The following is a 23,205-nucleotide window of genomic DNA, read 5'->3' on the forward strand; positions in this document are numbered from 1 at the left end:
GGATGGATGGATGGATGGATCGATGCATGGTTGGATGGATCGATTGAGAGGTTGGACAGACGGACAGACAGACAGACAGAAAGATAGACAGATAGACAGATAGATTGGATGAATGGATCAATGCATGGCTGGATGGATGGATCGATTGAGAGATTGGACAGATATAGATAGATATTGGATGAATGGATGGATTGATGCATGGTTGGACAGACAGACAGATAGATAGGCAGATAGACTGGATGAATGGATCAATGCATGGCTGGATGGATTGAGAGATTGGACAGATACAGATAGATATTGGATGAATGAATGGATGGATGGATTGATGCATGGTTGGACAGACAGATAGATAGATAGATAGGATGAATGGATCAGTGCATGGCTGGATGGATGGATTGAGAGATTGGACAGATATAGATAGATATTGGATGAATGGATGGATGGATCGATGCATGGTTGGACAGACAGACAGACAGACAGACAGACAGACAGATAGATAGATAGATAGATAGACAGATAGTTAGGATGAATGGATCGATGCATGACTGGATGGATGGATGGATTGAGAGATTGGACTGATATAAACAGATATTGGATGGATGGATCAATGCATGGTTGGACAGACAGACAGGTGGACAGACAGACAGACAGACAGACAGATAGATAGATAGACAAACAGGTAGAAAGATAGATAAACAGACAGACAGACAGACAGGTAGATAGATATAGATATAGAGACAGGTAAATGATAGACAGCCAGACAGACAGATAGATGATAGAGAAAAACAGAAAGAGTAACAGACAGACAGACAGATAGACAGACAGACAAACAAGAGAAAGATAGATAAACAGACAGACAGATAGATAGAATGGATGGACCGATGCATGGTTGGATGGATCGATTAAGAGATTGGGCAGACAGACAGACAGACAGACAGACAGACAGAGAGATAGATAGATAGATAGATAGATAGATCGATGCATGGTTGGATAGATGGATGAACATTTCTTCAACCTGTGTTTGATGTAATGAAACGAGCGTGCATCACATCAACAGCATCAAAACACTGGGTAGTCCCACGATTGCCTCACCAGAAAGTGTGCATCTACAGGAAAAATACGCTATGAATTGTTGGATGATGTGAGGTCTGGAGAGGGCATACTCAGTATATAGTTTGAGAGATGATTCTGCTGACGAATGACAAAAATTCCCAATTCCGCAGTACACAGTTTCATTTTGACTGTGTCCATAGTGCAGAGTTTTTAAAACCTTTATCTCCGGTGTAATTGGGTTGTTTCATTTTTTGGGAGGTAACTGCATCTAAGTTTACAGTAATACAAACACCCTCGCGATTCAGGCGATACCTTTTTTAAAGGTAAATGTTAACATTATAATATTTCTATTATACTATTAAAATACATTGTGATTACACCTTAAAAAGGTGATACCTTTTTAAACAGTCAATGTCATAATAATATTCTAATATATTTGACGATTAACGACAGCAGCCATGCTTCGGATCGTTTGTGAATCATTCTTAAGCTGCGTTCACACTGCCAGCGACATTGCGTGAGCCAGTAACACGATCCTATTCATTTTCGATGAGAGCACAGCGACTTCCGGCGACACAATCTGCCGTGGCCATTGGCGACAGAGATCGCCGTGGAGAGCGACAAGACAAGTTGAGAAAATTTAAACTTTATGCACATGACGAGCAACTGCAATTAGAGCGAAGACAGCAGAGCTCACGTCATTTGTCTCCTGGCAGACTGGGGATGAGTGCATGCAAGACAGAAGAGAAGTTTCAGCATCGTGAGGGATTTTTACTGTACTATATAATTTGTCTGTAACCACATGCATGGATATAATAAAACAATGATGTGTGGAAAAGCGTGTCAGAAACGGTCTGCATTCCGAGTGAGTTTGATTCATTCATTCATGATAGATTGATTGTCTTAATAATGATTTAATACACTGAACACTGCTGCACATTTTATAAAACACTCTACACTGCAGAATGTAAAATTTTAGAGACAAGAGAACTGATTCCTTGTCAAACTGTAATGATATCTTAATTTTACCAGTATTAGGTCTCATCCGTGATCAAATTTTTAAACGTTATTGCCAGACGTGCAGTTCTCCAATAACGTTAGAGCGACAAACAGTAGGAATGCCCACTAGTGACACAGATCACAGAGTCTAGCGACACCAAGCCACAGGAGGACTTCTAAGCTGTCGTTGGTTTAGGAGCCACTTTTAGCGTTAAAATGCTTCATGAATTACTGATGAAAATTTTACGAGTCCTAAAATTAGAAGTGACACGTCAATAATTTTTAATTGTTGCTCATAAATTTCCATGTTAGAAGCTACTTTTAGCCTTAAGATTTTTTGTGAATACGGGCCCTGTTTTACAAGCAGTGTCAATAGATGGCAATGCCTCAACAAACCTCACAAGCTGTGCAGCCACAGAATGAGAACAGTTCACTGTGGTGGTGGTGATTTTGATTCATTTCAGTGACTCGATTCTTTTGATTCCGTTCACCAAAAAGATTCAATCAGATTTGTTCATTGATTGTTTACTGACAAGATCTTCAAGTTACGCCTTTGTGCCTGTATCTGGCACCAAATGACTGTCTTTTAAGTAATTTCATTGAACCGAAAGCAGTCAACAAGTCTAATTATCCTTTATTAAAATTCTCCTAAGAGACTTCAGCAATACAGACTGTTGAAGCATCATAAGCTTTTCCCCACAAATGACAACAAAGCATTTCTATCATACTGTGAACTGATGAGCATACATTTTATCAAGCTATACAAAAAAAGGACAACAATACTAGCCAAAAAAGAATTATGAGTTTCAATAATGTCCATATGTCATTGGAATGTGTGGTCTTCACTCACTTTTATTCATAATTCATCCGGGCCCTTTTCTTGTTGAACGAGATTGACAATATGAAGGAACAACATGCAGCTTCTCCTCCCAGTCAGCTGATCACTGTTCATTATGACTGATTTATTAATGTCGGTCGCGAGTTTACCAGTATATTCAGTTAATTCACGACATGAACCAAATGACCAACTAGTTCAGTTAGGGGGTGTATTCCACTCCAACCTATGATGTGCTGCTTCACAGCCTGCTCTCTAATGCTACTGAAGACACTTTAAAAATAGAGTTTAAACACCATAACAGTTTTCATCAAAAAAGGCAGGTCTTATTTTCCTTATATTTTGTCAAATGCAGGGCTTAATAATTACTAAGACAAAGAAAAAGTTTAAGAAAAGCCTAAATATCTTACACTGTGCATAAATTGGGGATTATATACCTATAAACTTGTCTTAAGTGCATTTCACCCCTGTCTCTCCTTGTTTAACGCAACTGACTCACAAGCTAAACTGAACGAACGACACACCTCCTCTCATTCAGTTGTTCAGCAGATCTTTGTTCACGAGTCATTCGCGAATGAGTTTATTAGTATATTCATTTGGTTCACTAACCACCTCTCATCTCGTTCAGACTCGAATGACCGACTAGTTCAGCGAAGGGGCGTATTCGTTCAGCGGGTTGAACCAATGATGTGCTCCTTCACATCGTGCGCTCGGATGCTATTGGCTTGTGCTGTAGTCAGTCTTTACAGGCATACACAAGCAGCAGAGTCCATTGGCTTCGAAAGGGAGAGACGTCAATTAACTAAAAATACGAGTCAGTGTATGGAGGTGAACGAGAACGATTTGTTCACTTAAAAGATTCGTTCAAAAAGAGCGATTCGTTCACGAACAACACATAACTAGTTCACTGAGGAAGCACAACAGGTGGGTGAAAGTTTCCACTACTGTTAACTGGACAAAGCATCCTAAAAATTCCCAGTTATTCAGAAACTGAATACCAGTGAGACGCTCCAGACACGTCTGTCTGAGGCACGCACATGTAAATAGAGTGACAATTAAAAATAGTGCAGATGCAACACAAGAACATGTACTGTGAGAACTGGACACATTGACGAACTCGATGCAAAACAGATTGGTCAACTGTAGGCTTGTTCAATTAAATGAGAATAAAACAAACAATATATTGAGTTCTTAAGCCACTTTTTGTTTTGTCTAATCAATGCTTTATTCATCTGCCATGATGCAATTTATTTCAAACTGAATTTCAATCCATATTATATATTTATTATAGATCCTATGTATTAAATTTGTAAATATTTGAATTATTATGAGTTACTTATATGAATTATCTTTATTTGGGAGCCTTTTTCAGCCAAAATGATGTATGCGATTAATTGCGATTCATTCGATTAATTAATTGCAATGTCATGTAATTAATTCAATTAAAAATTTTAATTGATTGACAGCCCTAGTTAAAAAATACAGTCTACTCACTTTCCTGCAACAAGAAAAAAAACTTTTTTCAGTGTGACGTTTCGATCTTCTATTGGGCACACATGTTCTTGGTCTTACGAATTTGTAGGTCAGTGTTCAGCAAACCTGAACTTTTTTAGGCAACGGAATGCAAAATTTCTTCGTATGAGCTTGCATTTCTGGTCTAGTGTGCATTTTCCGTCAAGTCAGTGTGACTGTACCTTTACTAGTGGGTCATAAAATGTCAACTAATCCTTTTTGGGATGACCATCACGACCCATTATAGTAAGGCTGCAAAGTATATCTAGATTTGTTTTGTATATATTATTTTTAAATTTTGATACTTTTAGTGGCAGTGCTTTAGTTCACATGCTAATTGTTGTTGCTGTTAGAAACTTTGCACAATTAAACCATCTTGGAAAAGTTGCATCTTTAAATTCATCCATTTAAAGCACCACCTCTACAGCCATACACATTCAGACGGACATCTTTGGTCGTGTCACATTCCATGGTGTTTGTAGAGTGTTCTACCACGAGCGTTGCATTTTTAAGATAGCATGTCAGGTTAAAATTAGTCACATTTTTAAAAACTTGTCTCGAGACCCATGCATTTTTCTCAATTCCTTTGTCTAACCGGTTTTTAATGCAAGAACGCATCTTACGTAAATGGCCCCTAAAAATCGATCGGGGTCAAAGTGAACCCAATCTCAGCCTTAAGGCTAAGGTATCCTTCATTTTTCCGCATGCCGTTCAGTCCTGCACACAGTTGAGCTCTTACTCTTTTGACCCCGAGCCCATACGTGGTCAAAATTCTTTGTGATAATCCTTTAGCGCAGTCAACTGCAGGCGCATGTGCTGACGACGCACAAAGATGTGGACTGTTCGCATGTCTAAAAAACCGAAACTACAGTTCACGTGAACAGCCTGTATGTACTGTGCTGATAACGAATTTTGCCTCATGCACATGGTGTAAGCCACAGTGTAAGATGTACCGGCATGTGAAAAAACAAACTATAGTTTGGCCTTAATTATACAGGGCTTTCTTAAGATCAATTTGTCAAATATTAATTCAGGCAACCCATTGATTTTGAAAACTGTTTTACACACCAAATTACAAATATGTGTAGAATATGTATTGCTTAGAGAGACAGAAAACATGCAGATGTTCTGTATCTGAGGGCTAAAAGCATCAAGTACCACAATAAACAAGGAAGAAAAAGTTTTTAAACGCTGTTGCCTTTTTTACTGACCCCTGTTGCACCTCCAGCTCAGTGCGTCAAGTTACAACATTTAGAAAGCTTGCGGTGTACCTAGTTTCTCCTCAAAAACACTACTACACTAACTGAAAGTGAAGTGTCTAATTTCAGCATGCCTCTCATTTCATGCAAAGACACATGAAAAAAACAAAACTGCACCGCGCTAGATGAGCTCTTCCCAAAAATAAAATTGCTAAAAGAATTTGTCTATTTCCAACATTTAAATAAACGAGTGCAAGGTTAAGTGCAAACAATTAATTCATAGACAGAAAAGTCACACGTAATGCGGGTGGGTAGAGATCGCCGCGAGTCTCCTGTTACATTAATTAGCTTACTCATCCCTCACATAATAACTAAATTAGGCAAAAATCTTACAAACTTAATTAAGACGCCTTCTCTGAAGGAACATTAGCAAACTATCACTTTGAGGGGGCAGCTCGCCCACGACAGTGCGGAAGGCCTCAAGTCAAGAAAACTGCGATGTGTCTCAGACATTCGCGGGAGACCGACAGTCATAAGGGACTGCCGTGTACGGCACTCAGTAAAGATATTGGGACCCTCTGACCCCCCTACAGGACTAGAGACTGAAGTCTTCATAAAGATTAACTGATGCACAGAGTCGAGCGACACATGATTTGAACAAAGCTGATATGTAGTGTATTTTGAGCTAAATGCACTTGATATCTAAGTCTCTCTGTCACCTCATTTATTCCCTGTTCTTGGCTAGCTAATTTTCTTGCCATGCATCCGTTTATTCATCAAAAGGTCTGTCTGACCTAAGCAAACCTATTCTATTGCTGTTTATATTACTTTAAATGGTGCTTACTGTAAGTACTTGTATTACTGCCAGATGCTTTTCAAGCACTTAAATATTTACAGATACTATATACATATACTCATGATATGCTTCAGAAAGAGCATCCACGCTGCATCCTCAAAGCAAGTTGTCCAGTGTTCGTTCTTACTGTCTTCTCTCCAACTTTTTCCCTTTGAATTTCTGTGTTCATCTAAATATCTTATTTACTCACTTCTTTTGCTTTATTTGGACTAGACTAGTTTTCCCTGAGAACTTGTAAGATGAATTTATGTTGCACAGAAGTAATTTGTGATTGGAATCCCATCCAAACAAACACATCTGTGTTTAACTCACACAACCTTGTTACATTTTTTGTTTTTAATTAGGTAAAAAGTACTGTTTTTATTCTGAGCCCCTTGAGGAAAGGGGGGGAAATTTATTTTCTGAAATATTTTTGCATCCCCTCCCAATAGGTTTGCATTCCCTCACAATCAATTAACTATGGCTTTACTACAATAACCATAGTTGAACTATGGTATTTGTAGTAAAACCATAGTAACCACCAAATTATGATTTTTATTACCATCGTTTTTTCTGTTTTATTACCATGGTTTTACTACAAATATCATGGTTAAAATATGATTACCGTGTAAAAACATGGTCAATTTTGTGGTTACAATGGTTTTACTACAAATACCATAGTTTTACCAAGATATTTGTACCAAAAACATAGTAACCACAAGGGTAAACCATGGTTACTTCAATATTACTATAGTGAAACCATGGTTTACACAAAAAAAAAAAAAAAAAAAATGGTTACTAAAATCATGGTTACTACAATATTACTGTAGCAAAACCATGGTTAATTTAATTTAAACTATGGTTTTCGCCCAAAAAACACGGTTACTACAGTCAAGATTACTACAATATTGCTATAGTAAAACCATGGTTAATTTTATCTAAATTATGGTTTCTGCCCAAAAAACATGGTTACTACAGTCATGGTTATATTATTACTATAGTAAAATGGTTAATTTATTGCGAGGGAACCCAAAACTATTTCAGAAAATAAATTCCCTCCATGTCCTCTAAGGGGCTCCATATTTTCGGCTAACTCAGGTGTACTCCAATCCAATCCTGTCCAGATAAGAATGTCTGTGATTGTGGTACTTAAAAAAATTTTTTTTTGTACAGTGCTCCTCCTACAGTAAATTAGCTACATTTCTCATTCACAGCATGGCGTACTTTCATTATGGATTTAGACTTTTCTTGCCAACTATTCGAGTAAAATACCAGTTAATAAATCAAATACTGCTGGCATCCGGTTTTCATGGACTGCTCAGAACAGCTACTGTTGAAGCAGCATCAGTTGTGATCCTCACTTTAATTCATTCCTTATCTATATACAAAATGTTATAATTAGATATTACAAATATAAGTCTTATTTATTTCAATGAGTTTCGTTATGCATGGAACACCTTCTGTAACACCAACATCCAGACAATGACACCCCAATCTTACTAATAATTACCTAGATCCCAATCCCGTTCAAATCAGTGCAAGAAATCACAGATGTCCTATGTCAATTTTTGTGACTCAAACATTTCAAAAACTAATCTCGTCTGAATAGTGCTAAAGTCACAGTCCGTCTCTTCCCATCTTGGTCAGATCTATTAATACTGCAGCATTCAGGGCTAAGACACGGTGGCCCAGCGCCGAGCCGAGTACCACTATTTGTTCCACTCTGGCAAACAGATGGCCTGCTCGTGTCTTGGCTCCTACCGCTCAATTAATCGCTAACGACTGACTGAGACGGCAGCAGCAGCATCCTAACGAACACGGACCAGTCTGGCTCTCCATGTCTGGATAAATCACACACTGAACGAGAGACGGATGACAAAACCTTGATTGTGGCAATTTTATTTTTTGGCTTAATACTGTATGAAATACTTTTTTGGAAAGTTGACATGTCCTGCAATGTGACATGCCATAATGACATTTAAAACTATTTTAAACAGCATTTTGCTAATATTTTATACAGTACATATTATGCATTCAGCTTTTATGACCACATATTAATTAAGGGACATGGAATATTCAACATACGCTCATGAAAACTAGTAATAATTGCTATGAGATGGCGAAATCGATATTGATCCCATAAACCGACCAATGAATCAACGAACAGAATTTCAAATCGACATAAAACAGGCGACAAATTTTAGCTAGCCTTCTATCCAACACTTTATTTAAGAAAGAAAATGTCAGTGGAAATATATGATTACTCATTCCATGTGTATCTTCCTGGGACCCAGCGTCCACATGCATGGACATTTCGTTTTGGCTTTGCTATATGCTATGCATAATTTAATTTAATTTAAACTGACTGATCTCAGTTCAGGAGACTCTAGGCTGTAATTAAAAGGTTTAAACTTTTGACACACCGAGTCGGCGACAACATGGCGCTGACCTCAGCTGAGTTTGTCTTTGGGAGAAACGGCAACAAAACTACATCTGGTTAGAAACTTTATTGTACTTTTATATTAAAACCTGTTTGAGTCAAAAGAGTAGAGTCTCTAGTTTCATCCAATATGCCATTTTAAAAATGTCATAAATTTATCGCGAAACTGCGTGCTGTTAAACACAATGACCACGTACGCAGACTAAAGGCTCATTTTCCTTAAAATATCCTATATTCACTGTGCATTATCACATTGAGATTATTTTACATAATTATTTATGCTAATTTCTGAATGTCTGTAACATCGCAAAATCATGAATACCAACACTCAAGGAAACATAATAAACAAATAACAAAATAAAAAAATTCTAAATTTAGTCCCACTGTCCACATATGTGAACATCAGTTTTTACTACTTGGTCTATTTAATTTTTTTTTTGTTTTTTTGCATGTTTCTTAGTTACAACTCAAAAAGGGGAAAAGTTGTATGTTTTTGTACGAGCCAACTCATTTGCTTTCTTACAATTTTACAAAATTGTGACCAGTCACAGTAGCAAAAATATACACATTCCCATTGACATTCATATGAATTATAATCTAAAATCTTTATGTTGGAGGAAAAAAAAAGATAATGGACATGTTAACTACCCATATCCCTTACTAAGAAAATTTACAGATAAAAGCAAAACATTTTACAAATTTAATGAGAAAAAACTACATTTTCAAAACTACTGGCACAAGTCATCACCTTCATTTACTGGAAAGAAATGTTCAGGAATCTTGCAGAGATTTAGCTCTTCAAAAAATGCTCTTATATCAGTGAAGAACCAAGCTAATGATTGCAGAAGTAAAAACAAAACAAAAAACAAAAAGTTTCGTACCCATCTTATGTGGTAAAGGCCTTAATCGCTCTATTTCCACCAGTAACTGACGGTAATAGAAAGCTTTTAAAAGCCCATTTAGAGGCCACTATGGCTTGTTAATAAAGGCTTAATAGCAAAACAAACGTGGAGGAGTGTGTCACGGGGAGAGTGTGGGTTGCTGGTAGCGTGTGTGATTATGGGATGGGGGGTGAAGGGGATGCAAGTAATTATATTAAGGTTGAAGCATGACTGGTCACCACTGCCGCTAATTTGAGGACGCGCTCACAGCAGCCTGAAGACTTCAATTTTTGATTGCAAAAATATCTATGTGTTTTGTGAGTCACAAGAAAATCTGAGTCACATTACGACTTTAAAGAATCACGTGCGAATGCATGCGCACACGCGCACACACACACACACACACAAACACAATCCAATGAATTCAGAGCACAACCACATTCCCTGTAGTCACGAAAGAAATCAAAATATTGGTCTTCGAATCACCAACACCTCACTGAGCCTAATCCCTGTATCACATAACAGCTGATGCAAAAAGTTGTGCTTTATGCAGCTCTAAGTGCACACAGTGGCACAGCTTATTGATTTTCCCCAGGGCTACATTTATTGATTGCAAGTTTTTGGGGTGAGCTTTAAGTTTCTGTTTTGCAATTTCAACTCATTTGAATAAGATCTACAAGTTTTGCATGATTAAAATGTACCTATAATGTGTAGTCGTATAACATTCTATATCATTTTGCAGTAAATCCATTCTGTCAACTGAAAACTCCCGATCCCCCTCCATTTGTTTCTTGGAAAATGGGCCCACACCCCCACAGATGTCCTCATCCCAGAAGGCATGGGAAAAGCACCACATTCAGGTGGCTTTTGTAGCTCTCTTTTAGCCATCCACAGAAGTGTGAACAAAGGCAGGGGAGCCTTTACAAAGAGCCAAACGCAGACAGAGTCATTCAGCACATGAATGGATGACAGAAGGTGCTCGCTTAGAGCAGGTATGGAAGGACAATGGGGACAAAAAAAAAAAAAAATGCACGTAAGTGTGTTAACAGAAAATGGGGAAGTATTACCCAGTATATATAACATATATTTGAATTCGCACTATTAGCTGCAAACACAGTGTTAGGTATCTTCACCCCACTCACTGTCCATTAAGGACTATTTACCCATCTAGGACTATTTACCCACATCTATCTCACGACTGTTCCAATTTCATCGCACGCACACAGACAAACATCTAAACTCAGATCCTAGCAGGGATCTTGTATTGATTGGAAGCGTTTATCCCCGTCTTAACCATGAGCCCTCCTTCAGCCTGAGGGCCACATCCCTCCCCTCAGGTCATATGAACCCCTCCTATTTAACACTCTCACGAACAAATCACACACTCACTCATCAGCAAAGTTTTGGCTGGCTACACTGTATTGGGCTAGATGTATTGTAGATTTGGCTATTTAGCTACATTAGGCCCAAAACATACATTACACAAGTAGCATATGGAAGTGAGTGATTTCACACACAAAATGTGTAATGTAATTATGTTGGCTTAAAAAAGCCTAGATACTGTTTTTACACTTTTTGGCTGATAAGGGTTTTTACAAAATCCCTAAACCAAAACCAAAATTATTAAATGCAACTCCTCCTACAGCTTTCAAGCTACTTCCACCAAACTTGGTACAGACTTTCAGACTGTTCTTGCTGGGTGTGCTGTGCCTTTTCTAACTGACTGGACTTATGGCTTTCTCATAGCGGTCGATAAAATATCCCCAAATCCCATATCTACTCCAGTAATGCAAGAAAATATATTTAGTATGTTCAATGAGACCGTGCACTGGTCAAGCATTCTTTTTTGCGTATTTGAGTAGTGTATGTTTCTGACCAATTCAAACACATGATAAAATCATACTTTTCCATGTAAATAAGAGTTTTTTCTCAACCAGCTGAGACCACAGCAAGCGACGGGATGTTTTGTCAGTCACGCTGAGTAGCCCCGCTCATGGCGAAATTAGTCCAACGTCTCGCTCCACATAACTGTAAATTAAACTTTTATGACTCAAATAAGTTCTGATTGGCTGTTATTGTGTCGAATCACACAGCATTTTCGCTTTCAATGTGGACAGACAAATTGTTTATCGCTGGAAATGTATCGTGTCACATCTGGTCAGGAACTGGTGTTATTGTGAGTTCACATCACATCTGAATTACCGTCATTATGAGATTCCGACTTGCAAAAGGCGTTCACGTCTTCGTAGAACTCGTAATTACAAGTTGTAAACTCTAAATTCTATGAAAGCTCCGACTTGACAGTTGTGACTTCATGTAAAAAAAGAACCAATATAGCTGCGGCCTCAATACTGTAGGTAAAGCTAATAGTGAAAACATTTCTGTTTGATTTGCCATTTTATTATGCCACTTTCTTTGTTCTTAAACATTTTACAAGAACATATAGAAGTGAGTTAATAAATTAATGTAGTGAATAATATTTTGGTTTAATAGCAAAAACAAAAAAACTGCCATTGTGGCGTTATAAGTTTTGCCATGGAAACAAATACTTCCAAGGTCCGAGGATGAACGCAGCATTAGACTTATGTCGATTGTTGGTTGATTGATTGATTGATTGATTGAGTGATTGATTACATTGTCTTATTCTGCTTGAATTTTGAATTTGAAGTGCTTGATTCTATATTCTATTATTCCCTATTCACTCCTCCATCACACACACATTTCTGCTCATACTCGACTCACCAGGCAGGAAAAGGAGTCGTTCATGCGGTGTGTGAGCGTTTGTTTCTGCAGGGTGCAGAACAAGCTGGCGTGGTTGAAGTTGCAGGGCACGGCAGAGATGAGCTCCTCCACTCCCTGTCTCTGAGTCTTCTCCAGACCTGAGCCAAAAACACATTCAATCAGATGTCTGGCACACACTGGCATACTGGACTGTTTTTACACTGTGAATCCCTTTCACAACATGTGAAATGGCCAGTTAAAGTGGTAGTTCACCCAAACATGAAAATTCTGTCATGATTTCTTCCAAACCTGTATGAATTTCTTTATGTCGTGTAACACAAAAGAAGATGTTAGGCAGAAGGTAACACTTTCTAAGAAGCCCATATTTATAAGGCATTGTAAAGGCTGTATTACACTGCATTCATAATGTCGCATAATACACCTTATAACATAATACAGTTGTAAATTCTCATAAATAATTATAACTACAGTTAAAATACATTATAATACTTATACTTTAGAGTATAATGCATTATAACACAACATCCAATTTTAACGCAGCAGAAGATAATAAAGTTCACATAAGTGCTGTTATGCAAAAGCAGCATAGTGTAGTCAGTCAAAAGGCTTTATAATAAATAAAATGATCATATTATAAGTGGTCTTTGCCTGCTTTAAGTAAAGTTACAAAAGCAATATCTTCTTATAAACAGCCATAACATAAACTTGTAAGATGCACAAACATTAAAGTTGACTGAATGGAATCCAATATAGAATCAGTTTATATATATATATATATATGTATTTACACCCAAGAAGATTGGCTACATGTGTGATCAACATACATATTTTTTTCTAGAGAGAGAGTTTATTATATATTTTAACCTTGTAGCTTTGTGTTAATTGAATGTGTGTTATTTTGTATTTTGTGCATGTGTAATGAAAATAACTTCCAGCATGACTTGTGTGTATAACCACTTAAACATATCTTATGGATGTTTATAAGAAGATATTGCTTTTGTCACTTTACTTAAAGAATACCTATTATAGGGGCCTGAGTAGCTCAGTGAGTAAAAACGCTGACGGCCACCCCTGGAGTCATGAGTTCGAATCCAGGGCGTGCTGAGTGACTCCGGCCAGGTCTCCTAAGCAACCAAAATTGGCCCGGTTGCTAGCGAGGGTAGAGTCACATGGGGTAACCCCCTCATGGTCGCTATAATGTGGTTCTTGCTCTCGGTGGGGCGCATGGTGAGTTGTGCGTGGATGCCTTGGAGAATAGCGTGAAGCCTCCACACGCACTATGTCTCCGCAGTAATGTGCTCAACAAGCCACGTGATAAAATGCGTGGATTGACGGTCTCAGAAGCAGAGGCAACTGAGATTCGTCCTCCACCACCCGGATTGAGGCGAATCACTACACCACCACGAGGACTTAGAGCACATTGGGAATTCCAAATTGGGGAGAAAAGGGGAGAGAAAAAAAAAGAATACCTATTATATATATTACAAATATATATAATACATGATAACTTCTGAAGATAAAATTGGATGTTGCTTGTGTTATAATGCATTATACTCTAGGTATAGCTACAGTATGAATAGTTAAGTATTATACTGTATTATAATTGTGGTTACAATTATTTATGAGAAGTTATTATATTATAAGATGTATTATGAGACATTACTCATGCATTATAATTCCTTTACAATGCATTATAAATATGGGCTTCATAGAATGTTACCCAGGATTTTTTTTTTTTTTTATTATGTTCTGCAACCACATGAAGACATCCTATATATACACATACAGACACGCAGTACAGTATATACATCATATATACATTGTGTACACTATATATACATATTTATACAAATATGCAATCATTTCTAAATTAATCATTGATAGAACGACAGACTGTCATGCTTAAAATAAAAGTGCAAAGCTAAATTCTGAACATTAATTTCATATCACCTACTATTCAAATTATGCTAACTGTTCTAAAAAGGAGGTGTAGAAGCATAGTTCACACCTTGAGACATGCTGCAAAAGACTGTGTTTGGTTACAGTGTTTCCATTTTTATACACAGCTCTAGTGTCTGTATTTCACCTCTTTAGGCCAAAAAAAAAAAAAATTTTTCAGCTGCAAACATTTCAAACTAGCAGCCGCTCGGAAATATTATGGCTGTAAACTGCTGTAAAATATTAGCACTTTGTCCTGTACACACACACACACACACACACACACACACACACACACACACACACACACACGCTCCCATAAATGCAAGCGCAGAAGTGCACACACAAATGTACTCTTTTTTTTTTTTTTGAGCACCGGTTGCATTCAAACTTGCATTCAGCCTTTTCAAATAAAAGGGCAGAATCAGCCAAAAAACATGGTTGCCCTTTACTTATATACTGCTGTGTGAATGCTCTGATCTTTACCGCATTAATGTGCAAAATGCCATATGGGCAATCGAATAAAATGTGTGGAAAATGTTTTTAAACATTAATACGTGGCTTCTGAGCACTTAAAGCAATTTTTCGTTGACATGAGAAAACAAGTGAGTCATAGAAAAGTGATGCAATCTGTTGATTGAGTCTCGACCTTGAGTAAAAAGGAGCACACCTTTGCAAAAGCGCTGTAATTAGGACTGATGTGTGCACGCGTTTGAGGGTGCATGTTCACCATCGGTCTCTCCCGTATGCATTGACTTTTTCATGTGAAGACCACACAGATGGGTAGAGAGGACACCAACATGTTGGCATGATGCAAAGAGGGCACAGGGTCAGAGTGAGTCAGAGAAAGAGGGAAAGGAAGAAAGACGTGAGGCAGAGAAAGCAGGAGAAAGCACTAAAAGTGTGCCCAAGTTCATTTCCAATTCTTTCACTACAGTCCTCGCAAATGTCCTCAAAATGGGCTAATGGGGAGGTCCATGAAAAGCCTAACACTTGCTGGCAGAGTGTTGAGAGCCCACATATGCGGACCGAGGGCCTTCACTTCACAAGGACCACAAAAGACCAAGGCTTTTGAGACGCATCTCCTGACGCCTCCATGGCCAGTGGCACCTTCTTGAGACGAGCATTAGTGATTGCTTTTATTAACGCTGCCATTTCTGGCATGCCAATGACTTTTGTGGATGGCTTGTATTGACGGAGAAAAGCCCTGTGTGTGCCTGGAAGCAGTGTGGGCATTTGTTTATTGCCCCAAACCATCGCATGTTAGGTGAGCAGAAGTACGGTCCACCAACTGACATGGGAAACACCTACTTTTCTTTCAGGCCAACAAAAGTGCCCAGCCTAGACTGTCCATTGTCTGTCCCTTTAATTTGATGTAGGTCATTTTACATTCATTACCACAGAAGAATAAGCTATCTTTTTGGCGAAGATGATAGGATGATAGAAAAGAGCCAAAAGGAGATATAGATTAAATGCTGTAATAAAGAGGAGTGAAGTATGGTATTGATCCAAGGGGCGCAAGCCTGACGGATCGGGTTTGACAGAAGCAGAACATTGATCAATGTCAACTTTAAGTTACAGCTATTATCCATGGACAAGTGGACGGAGTCAGTGTACAAGGGAGGGGGTGTCATCTTTAATTCCAGCTGAAGGCACGGGAACACGCCTTCCGGTGCTTCCCGGTACGGAAGAGGCAGCCAGGCCATCTCTCATTCCATCTTCATGGCAGCAGTCACATCCATCTGACATCTCCTGCCAAGGTGGATGGGAGCTTTATGACAGGAATCAACACGGCATCGGGGGCGAAATCACAGGTACAGCCAAGCGGGTCACTTCAATTGAAACTAGCCGGACTCAGAAAGACTAATGAGGCAGGACAGGACATTGGTGATCCATCAGGATACATGGCGCACATGGGCTTCAATATGAAACTCAAGCCTTTGTCAAGTGATCGGGCTATAAGAGGACTGCAATCACCGTTGAGGGTAAATCAGTTAGACAGCTGAGGATGTGTGTGAAGGATTTCGAGCTTGCAGAAGTTCTCATACGTGTGTCCGTAAAGATCTGTGCGATTCAATCAATGATAGCAAGTCCAATGTCAGGCTGAATTAATAACTCTATTGACTTGCCAAAATGTGGTGGATTTTGTTAAGCTGCATCAAACAGATTGGGATTTTTGATGTGTAGGTGAAGTCATTTTAGTAATTTAATAACATTTTTAAAAATTCATTTTTAATTAAATGATAAAATCCAATGTGTTAAAAGTATTTCTAAAAAAATGCAATATCTTTTAATTGGCCAAATACCCAGGTTACTAGTAACAGCAATGATATTTGCACAGTAAGGACAGATATTCATGAAGATTTTGCTCTGTTTTCATGATCCAACAGGCACTTTATATCCTGAGGAACTGAAATGAGTCGACTTTTTATGTTTCTTGTCCAAATACTTGCCCTCATTCCAGATAATGTACACAGTGTTTAAACTAGTTAATAGCCATGAATAAAAATGGGCTTTGTTGAGTAAAAAACTTAAAGAACTTAAAAAGTAATTGACATAATGAAACAGTAACACATATCACAACTTGCGTGGGTTCAAACAACTTTTACCTCAGTGGAAATATTCTATGATGCCTAATGTTTTTTTTTTTTTTTGCCAAAACTCCTTGTGCCGGCACAAATGTGGGGTGTACCTCACATTAAGTCACCAAAATGCAAATATTAGGAAAAAGGTCACAAATCACACAAAAATCTTGTTGTTTTTGGCGGCAGGTGCAGTTTCACCGAGAGATGGAGACTGTGGTGCAGCAATGGACACAATGACCTGCATTGTTTTTCCACAAATATGCCACAAAAACAGTTATATAATTTAATTTTCAGAGGGAGAAAAATATATTTAATTAAAATAATGCAAAATACAGCTTCATGGCCGGTAAAATGAATATACTGTATATACACTCACTGAGCACTTTATTAGGAACACCTGTACACCTACTTATTCATGTGATTATCTAATCAGCCAATCGTCTAGCAGCAGTGCAATGTATAAAATCATGCAGATACGGGTCAGGAGCTTCAGTTAATGTTCACATCAACCATCAGAATGGGGGAAAAATGTGATCTCAGTGATTTGGACTGTGGCATGATTGTTGGTGCCAGTCGGGCTGGTTTGAGTATTTCTGTAACTACTGATCTCCTGGGATTTTCATGCACAACAGTCTCTAGAGTTTACTCATAAACAAAAAACATCCAGTGAGCGGCAGTTCTGTGGACGAAAACACCTTGTTGATGAGAGAGGTCAATGGAGAATGGCCAGACTGGTTTGAGCTGACAGAAAGGCTACGGTAACTCAGATAAACGCTCTGTACAGTGACTGCCCACTTTTTCAGCCGTCTGGGTTCCAGAAGTATTTTCCCCATTCATTTCTTCCATAGACTTTTCATAAAATCCTTAATAAAAGAGTTGTGAGTCATGAACCAAACCAACCAGCTCTGAGGTGAATCACAACATCACAAACTTTGTTTTGAGGCAAAAAAAGCATTTGAAAATTGGACATAAAGACAAAGGTACAAGGCTGTGCACTTACCGTTTTTCATGAGGGCACAAACTACAATCCCATGAAGCATTGCAATGATGTCATTGAATAAAAAACGATGTGAAAATATAAAACTATTGATTTTATGTTGCTGATTATAAGTATAGAAACAATATATTTCATGTTTATTGCAAAATATTCCGATATGTACAAATATATAAGTAATTTAAGGGTGAAGGGAGACTGACTCGATTAAGTCATTCACAGTGCGACATTGGAGCACGCGGTCACTCCGAGCCATGTTTTGCGGGTTTCGTTGGCTGCGGCTCTCTGGTTGGTGGATCCTTCTCTGCTGTACCATGTAGTTGTTTACCATGATTTCCTCTATCAAACACGATTTTTAAACAATGAAGTTGAGATAATGCAGACGGGTGGCTTCAGCGAAAGCATATACAAACAATGAACAACCTCGTAGCTCATGGTTGGTCTGTCTTTAAAGATTTATAAGTTATCATTGAAAATCAATTCATCTATGGGATAAATTAATGGGATTTTTACTTCTGGAACCAGACTGTTGCGCTCTATTGTAGTTAGCAGAATAGCATCTCAGAATGAAAAATATGTCAAACCTTGAGGCGGATCGGCTACAACAGCAGAAGACCACATCGAGCACTTTATTAAGACCATAGTTTTTCTAATAAAGTGCTCAGTGAGTGTAAATTTCCATTAAATCAAATCACCCGCCATAGGCAGGTGTGGCAGCAACTTCATTTCGGACCCTGCAAAGCAATGGATCTCTGAACTTCTTGAGAGATGTGCCTTTTACATCAAATCCCAGAGGCAAGAAAAGATGCATCAAAAAATAATTGTATGGGAGTATAAAAATAAATATTTAAGTTCCAGTAAGACAAGAGAAAAGGGACCTTGAGAGTGATAGAAAAGAAATATGCTTTTGGTATCCATTAAAAAGAGTCAATGGCAGAGCTTGTGAGCATGGAGACAGTGTGTTTAGTGGAGTGCTTATTCACACACATCTGGGAGGGCTGTACACGTCTGAGGCTTTAGGAAGGCACATAGTTAACTCACAAATGCCAACATTCATTTTTACAAATGCCCTTAGTTCTCATAAAAAGCTTTAGGATAAGTTGCTTCACAGAGACGCTTTATAATGAATTCATAAAGAAGACCAAGTGAGGGTGTTTTTCATAAGTAATCCAATGCTAGTTATAATGTTATTTCCTACAGTAGGAACAAAATTAGTTTTGAAAATGCACATAATCTGTGTCCAAGAAACTAGCCTTAAAACAGCATTCACACTACCAATAATTTTTATCCACTTTATTACAATTATAAAGGACTACCAGTTTAAGCAAAAATGTTCCATAGCTCACTATTGGCTTCAGAGGTACTGTTCACAAGGAATAACGATATAAACCTCATTCATCTCACTTTCCGTTTATTTTAAAGTGAGCAAATGTAGAATTTGAGTTTTGTAAGGGTTCCTCCTTTCACTCAGCAGCAGTGTTTGGGTTATTTGAACCCCCCGCTGACATTTGTTTAGACTCTGTCTGTGTTGCTGCCCAATGGATCGATGGCTGGACACCACAACCTCCAATTTCAGAGTCAATTCAGGAGGTGGCAGAAAAAGAGCCTACCTTTTCCTACCATTTCTGAATTTACAATATTTGGAAACCATTTTACTACTGTAGACTTTTTTCTTTAAAGCATCAGAATAGAAAATTATGTTCAAAGAGGATGATTTTTGTCTGAAACCAAGCAGAACAAATGAGTTGTTTGAAGGATATATTTTCCAAGATGCCATATGCCAAACTTTTGAAATTATTTTAATCTCTGAGATGATTAATGGTCTGATTGTAATTTTAATAACAGAACAAAATGTTCTCATAAAAAGATAACCTACTGAGCAAAGAGACAGGTGCATCTTTTAGAGCGTTCCCTCCTCTGCAGTTCTGCTGGTTCTGGGCAGGTGCTACTGGTTTGTAGGACTGGCCTGTGGCACGGTACATGGCCTGGACCCACAGAGCACGGTCCTGATCGTCAGTGCTGGCGAATACCACCAGATCACCTTCTCTGACAGCACTGAAGAAGGCTCGACCTCCCTGAAGACCTGAAGAGAAGATCTGGTTGCATATTAAAACATACCATGAATGAATTCAAGAACACTTGACTCATTAATGCACTGTCATGCTTATAATTTTGATACTACATAACTTTTTCATGTATTCATGTTTTTACAAATGCACTTTCATTCTGATGTTTCAAATGAGTGCATAACAGAGCATCAAATGCTTTGCAAAGAGAAGGCTGCTGTACATGGATAAAAATTCCATATATTTATGAACAAGAAATATAAACATAAGACTGTTTTCCTTATACAAAGAGATATGTTGTTAACCAAAGAAACTGTAATTATTGGTAACACTTTATAAGGTTCCATTTGTTAACACTAGTTACACAACATTAGTTAACACGAACTAAAAATGAACAATACTATTAAAGCATTTATTAATCTTTGTTCATGTTCATTTCAACATATATGCTAACAGTGTTGGGAAGTTACTCTAAAAAAAGTAATTAATTACTAACTACTAATTACATCTTCTACAGTGTAATTAGATTACTGTACTAATTACTCTTTCTGAAAAGTAACTGCATTATTTATTACTAATTACTTTCTAAAACCCTGATCAACCTTGACCAGATGAAAAATATATATATAATAAATATATATAAGGATAGACATGAAACTGTTTTTTAATTCTTTCAAATATATCATATAAAATCTAATTAATTATTCATGAACTGGTCAAAGAATTTAATGGGGCTGCATTAAATTAGAAAACATATATTTTAACATTAGTTAAATTCACTATTGTTTTATATAGAATTGTTCTAGAGTCTATATAGTATTTAACAATTACATCAAAAGTAACGAATTAAATTACTGAAAAAGTAAGAGTAATCCCTTACTTTATTTTTTCCAATGAAAAAGTAATTTAATTACAGTAATTATTACTTAGTAATGCATTACACCCAACACTGGTTAACTTTAGTTAATGCACAATGAACTAACTTGAACTAACAATGAACAACTGTATTTTTATTAAGTAGCATAACAAACATTAATAAATGCTTTAACAATTGTTCATTGTAAGTTCATAATACCTAACAAATGTAACCTTATTGTAAAGTGTCACCAAATTATTTTGGCCAGAATTGCCAATTAAGCTATTCATAGACAAAGCCATTTTCAGAAAATAGACTGCTCTGCAGGTAAGGTAAATACGGTTTTGTTGATTAAAATAATGACGCTGAAAATTAAAAAAACTAACATTGATTTGCAATCCATTTATATATGTCGACGTTTAATATTTACTCTCAGGGAGCCCACGTGCATTATTTTAATTAGTGCAATTATAATGCAGAACTAATAATAAAGAATTTTCTAAGTTTGCGCATATTATATACCTTTATTTAGTTCTTATGAAATTGAAATTTTGGGTTTGTTCGATAATTCGTAACCGTGTTTTTATTTTTTATTTTTTTTTTGTTTTTTCGCGCTAATGCAGCGTGCAAATTCTGACGGTTCAAACGTAAGCAATGCAAAATTATTAAGTACTTTTTAAAACTACATTGTCTTCTAAATGTTATTTTGAACCTGACTGAATTGTATTAAATCTAAATGACCACGAAAGCGTTTGACTGAGTTATTAAATAACGCACTACCGTTTGAGCGTGAGCGTACCTGGCTGCGGATCGGAGAAATCTACCGTATACCCGTCCAGCTGCATCAGTTCATGCGGCTCTGACTTCTTCTCCCGGTAACTGCACATGGCAAACGTGTACTGACTCACCTGCAAAAATACACAAATAAATAGGCCATACTACAAAAATGACAGGCATTACCTTCAGACAAATTTTGATATCAAGTAAATGAATTCAAAATAATTAACTAATTGTTACACAGTCAAACATTTTCCCCCAACTTTAAATTAAATAACATTTAAATTCACATGGAGGGACGTGCAATTCGACAACTGGCCTACCTGAACAAGTACAAAATATCTCCTCTTCCACCGTTTCCAAACTCTCTGGCCTAAGGCGTAAAGATACCTTCACAGAGAAAGAAATTAATGTGAAAAGAGTGGCATTGTCGAATCAAATCGACAGCAGAAACATCAACATCACGAGATATTTTAGTGCTTTTTTGCCCGACAAGTTCATTGGCATGTACTTAGAATATACTTAGGCTACAAAATATCAAACCATATTCATCAAGGCGGTATTTAAAATGATTAGACGTTTATAGACCTTGTCTGATTTTACTGAATAAAAGCCTGAATTCTATAGTTCACTCATTAACGTACAGAGAAAGCATCTTAAAGGAATATTCCGGGTTCAAGTTAAGCTCAATCGATAGCATTTATGGCATGTTGATAATCACACACAACACACACACACACACACAATTTTTTTGACTTGCCTTTCCTTTTCTTAAAAAAAAAAGACAAAAAATTCTGGGTTACAATGGAAGTGAATGGGGCCAATGCGCAAATGTTAAAATACTCCGTTTCAAACGTATAGCCACAAGACGTAAACAATGTGTGTTAACAAGATTTTAGTGTTATAAAATCGCTTACAAATCTTTTCTGTGTAAAGTTATCCAATTTTACAACTTCATTGCCATGACGATAAACCATTGTAAACCCTAAAATGATAGTAAAAACAATTATTTAGACAACTTTACAGCTTAAATAATACACAGGTTTTAATAGAAGAATTAATGTAAGTGCTTTTATAAAATTATAAGATTCACGTTTCTGCCTTCAAACTCTCCCAAAATTGGCCCCATTCACTTCCATTGTAAGTGCCTCATTTTTTTTTTTTTTTTTTTTTTTTTTTATTGTAATCAACATTATGCCACAAATGCTGTAGATTGAGCTCATATTGAATCTGGAATATTCCTTTAAGATATTGATTAATCTCATATTCTCCGAAGTCTGACAAAAAGAAAGATGTGATGCAGAAATATGGTGAAATCAATTCTTCATAAATGGACTGTGAGGCGGGGGAACTCTAGTCAAGGCTGAGGGAGCAATAAGAGCATGGAAGCGGGCCAATCTGGGTTAACATGTGGCAGAGGTAATCATCCACTTGTGAAAGTGATTTTCAGCTCACTCTCACACACCTTTCTATACACATGATCCCATTTAGAC

At 37.3% G+C, this 23,205-nt stretch overlaps 1 protein-coding gene across 4 annotated transcripts in view; it reads right to left on the bottom strand.

Moving 5' to 3' along the window:
* The window catches only part of LOC127436053 (calcium-dependent secretion activator 2-like), a 225,334-nt gene that overhangs the window by 89,059 nt on the left and 113,070 nt on the right, over positions 1-23,205 (bottom strand). For all 4 annotated transcript variants that reach the window (XM_051689966.1, XM_051689965.1, XM_051689964.1 and 1 more), the window contains exons 9-12: positions 22,036-22,102; positions 21,735-21,843; positions 19,890-20,096; positions 12,497-12,633 (exon numbers count right to left, since the gene is read on the bottom strand). In XM_051689966.1, the coding sequence (XP_051545926.1) occupies positions 12,497-12,633; positions 19,890-20,096; positions 21,735-21,843; positions 22,036-22,102 (520 nt within the window). The remainder of the gene's footprint in view (positions 1-12,496; positions 12,634-19,889; positions 20,097-21,734; positions 21,844-22,035; positions 22,103-23,205) is intronic.

This window comes from Myxocyprinus asiaticus, chromosome 46, assembly GCF_019703515.2.
Source record: "Myxocyprinus asiaticus isolate MX2 ecotype Aquarium Trade chromosome 46, UBuf_Myxa_2, whole genome shotgun sequence".
Classification (NCBI taxonomy): Eukaryota; Metazoa; Chordata; class Actinopteri; order Cypriniformes; family Catostomidae; genus Myxocyprinus; species Myxocyprinus asiaticus.